This window comes from Etheostoma cragini, unplaced genomic scaffold, assembly GCF_013103735.1.
Source record: "Etheostoma cragini isolate CJK2018 unplaced genomic scaffold, CSU_Ecrag_1.0 ScbMSFa_3391, whole genome shotgun sequence".
Taxonomy (NCBI): Eukaryota; Metazoa; Chordata; class Actinopteri; order Perciformes; family Percidae; genus Etheostoma; species Etheostoma cragini.
In genome coordinates, this window is record NW_023267655.1 from 1 (window position 1) to 3,287 (window position 3,287).

General features: G+C 55.0%; 1 protein-coding gene across 1 annotated transcript; it reads right to left on the reverse strand.

Annotated features, from left to right (window-relative positions):
• Nucleotides 1–1,557: 1,557 nt before the first annotated feature.
• On the reverse strand, nucleotides 1,558–3,174 carry LOC117940816 (chromobox protein homolog 2-like; the record flags this gene model as incomplete). The annotated part of the gene is made up of 1 exon (XM_034865960.1): nucleotides 1,558–3,174. A coding segment is annotated over one exon (1,344 nt), but the record flags the coding sequence as incomplete, so codon positions are not given.
• Nucleotides 3,175–3,287: the final 113 nt, after the last annotated feature.

The window sequence follows — 3,287 nt, forward strand, 5'->3', positions numbered from 1 at the left end:
GTGTTCATGTCCTGGAGAAGTTAAGGAGAAAACACCAGACTTTCATCTGGAAACAGGTGTTCATGTCCTGGAGAAGTTGAGGTCTTTCACCCAAAATTTTAGAATAATAACACGGATTGTTAATAAACAACAAGTTAATAAATTATCATCCCGCTGCTCTCTATACATAGGGACGTTGTTGTTTTTTTAATGAAAATTGACCATTGAAAAAAAGAAGAAAAAACACAAAGAAACAACAAAGATTTCAGAGTGAAAAAACAACAAAAATGTTAAAATTTTGACCCAGAAAAACCAAAACTAGCACGGCCGACAGGAAGACAACACGAGGCCGAGATGTCCGATTGAGTTACGGTAACAGAGAAAACAACGGTTAACATCTTTAAGAGGACGACGGCTGAATTAAAGTCGTCAATGGGAAGAAAATCTGTAAAAAAATCGCCAAATCCTAAAAAAAAGAAGTGAACAAACCTCTGAAAAAATGGTAAGGTAATGGTAGATTATGTAATATTAGTATAAAGTCCATTGACCTCCGCTGGGTCTGATTTAAACGGGGACGCTGGTTGGTCCCCCGTTGACTCCCACTCCTTCCAGAAAAAACAGAGTTGTTTTCTCACAAAATGCGATGGAATATTTGGGATTTTCATACAATTTAATGCGATGAAATTGCGGGAACTTGGCGCTTCATAACGCTGTTTTTCAACTTTCTGCCGAGATATTTGTGACTTTTTTTGGGGGGGAATATGACATCATGCAAGCCTTCTGTGATCCATAATCGGGTTTTTCTGGAGGGACGGGGTCCCCTGTAGCTGCAGGAGGACGGACGGAGGACTCCAGGACTGGGATCGGATCAGGATCCTCCTCCGGACGCAGACGCCGCATTACGTCTACGTCTATGTGGCAGTCAAATTACCGATGGATGGAAGTGTGTTTCCATCCATCGGCTTTACAGCCAATAGAAAACCTGTTACGTAGTGACATCAAACTGTCACGCTGGTCTGGGGTCAAACTGGTTTGAAGGTGTTTCCGTTCATTTTCACTGAATCACAACATTCAACAACAACAACAACAACGTGTTTCTAGACAAAATGGCTGCCGTCTCCATCACATGATCACTATGGGACAGGTCCAACGTGTCTCTTATTGTCCCCCCGGCAACGCTGCGAGACTCTTTTTTGAGACATGTCTCTCTGTCTGAGCGTCTTCCATTGTCTCCGCAGGACGTCCCACGGCTCGTCCTAACCCTTGTCGGCCATTTCCTTCACGAGTTCCTGATACATTAAATCCAGAAAGTCTCTCGTCCGTCCACGTCCATCTGTCTTTGTCTCCCCCCCCCCCCCATGTGTGCAGACAGAGAGGACACACTGGGGGACATGAACTACAACTTCTTCTTCTTCTGTGTTTTGTGGCGGGCTGCAACCATAAAACGACCTAAAACTTTATCACACTCATTATTTATTCAGCCGAAAATCATCAAGAGGAAATCAGATGAGACGTTTTCCTTTGATAATCACGAAATTCCATCGAATTTGACGGTTTCCAGAAGGCATTTTTCATCAAAATCACTTAATTCAGATAGAAGCGTGTGGATGGAGACGGAGCGAGTGTTTCAACAAATACTCTGAGGCGACCGGCCGCCCGGCGCCGTCTCTCCGCCGTGGCGTTGTCTTTCTACTACGTACGTAACATGACTGGAATACTGAAACCACAGAAACTCGTCTGGTTGGACGGCACAAGAAGTTCCCAGAATTAGCATTAGCATTAGCACGAAAGAGGCGGGGCTGACAGGAGGGGAGCGTTGCCGTGGCGTTGCCGTGGCGTCGCCGCCGCCCTTCAGTGATTCCGAGAGTTAAAGAATCCCACGCTGGTCGGCGACTCCTTCACCGTCACCGTGATGAAGTTCGCCGTGACGTCGGTGACGGACACGTGCTCCAGGAGGCTCCGCGCCGGCCGCCAGTCCGTCTCCGTGTCGGACTCCGTGGCGCCGTTGCCGAGGCTGGGTCTGCTGTTGCTAGGAAACGGCGAGGCGTCGTGCTCCGACTCGCTGCTGCTCGTGTCGTCCGAGTCGCCGGTGCTGAGCTCGTTCAGGCTCCGGTTCTGAGCGGCGAGCGCGTGTTTCCTGTCCTCGAGGCGCCCGCCGCCGCTCCCCGCCATTTTCTTAGTCTCCGCCCCCCTGTCCTCCCGGAACCTCCCGTGCTCTGGCGGTCCAGCTCGCTGCCCGCCACCGCCACCGCCACCCGACGTTCGAGTCTCTTTGACGCCCCCCGCTGCTCCTTTTACACCAACGCCGCCGCTCCTCAGGCTCGACCTCGCCGCCACCGCGCCGCCGGTTCCCTGCAGGCTGCTGGCGGCCGGGTGCTTGCCGGCGCTCTGCAGGTTGAGAGCTTGCAGGTTGAGCGCCTGGTTGGCCCGGTCTCGGGGGGCGGGGGGTGCTTTGGAGAGGCTCTGCTGCCGGTGTGGAACCGTGGCGCCCTCCTGCCGCCGCTGGCCCAGCGGGGAGCGCTGGGTTTGCATGAAGCCGCCGTGCGAGCCCAGCGACCCCGAAACGGCGCCTTGTTTCGGAGCGGACGCCTTGTACCCGTCCCCTCGGCCGCCACCCGTGTCAGACCCGGACAGAGAGTTCCTCTGGGGGGACGGGCTGGTTTTGCTGTAGGAGGAGGACGGAGACATGGACCGGCTGGTCCACATGCACCCCAGGGAACCCGGTTTGGAGGCGCCTGGCGCCGGGGAGAAGGAGCTGGCGGACGTCTGGGCGGCGGCGGCCTCGTCTCTGGAGGCGCGGCTCATCCCGGTGTAGGTGAAGCTGGCCGGCTGCAGGGGCTTCTTCACGCCGGGCCGAGGGTCCTCCCGGGGGGGGCGGAGCACCTGGTGGCGTGGAGGCGGCGGAGGCGGGGGGGAGGGAGGAAGAGGCGGCGGCGGCGGGCCGCTCTTCGCCTGCCGTAGCGCCCGCAGGTCCGGGTGCAGAGGCTTCCTCCCGCGCTTCTTCTTGCAGGGGGGGTCTGGTTTGGCGAGCACGATCTGGGGCCTCTTCTGCGGGACCGGGAGGACCCGCGGGCCCGGCTTCACCTTCTTGATGTGATCTTCGTCCTCGGAGGAAGAGGAGGACGGGGACGATGACAGGGCGGAGGAAGAGGAGGACGAGGAGCGGCTGTCCTTCGGGGCGACGGGTAAAGGAGGCTGAAAAGATCAGAAGAAGGGTTTATTGGAGGGATGAACGATATATATCAACTTATATATGTCTCACTCTGGAGATAAGACTAGAGAGATGTCTCACTCTGGAGATTAAACTA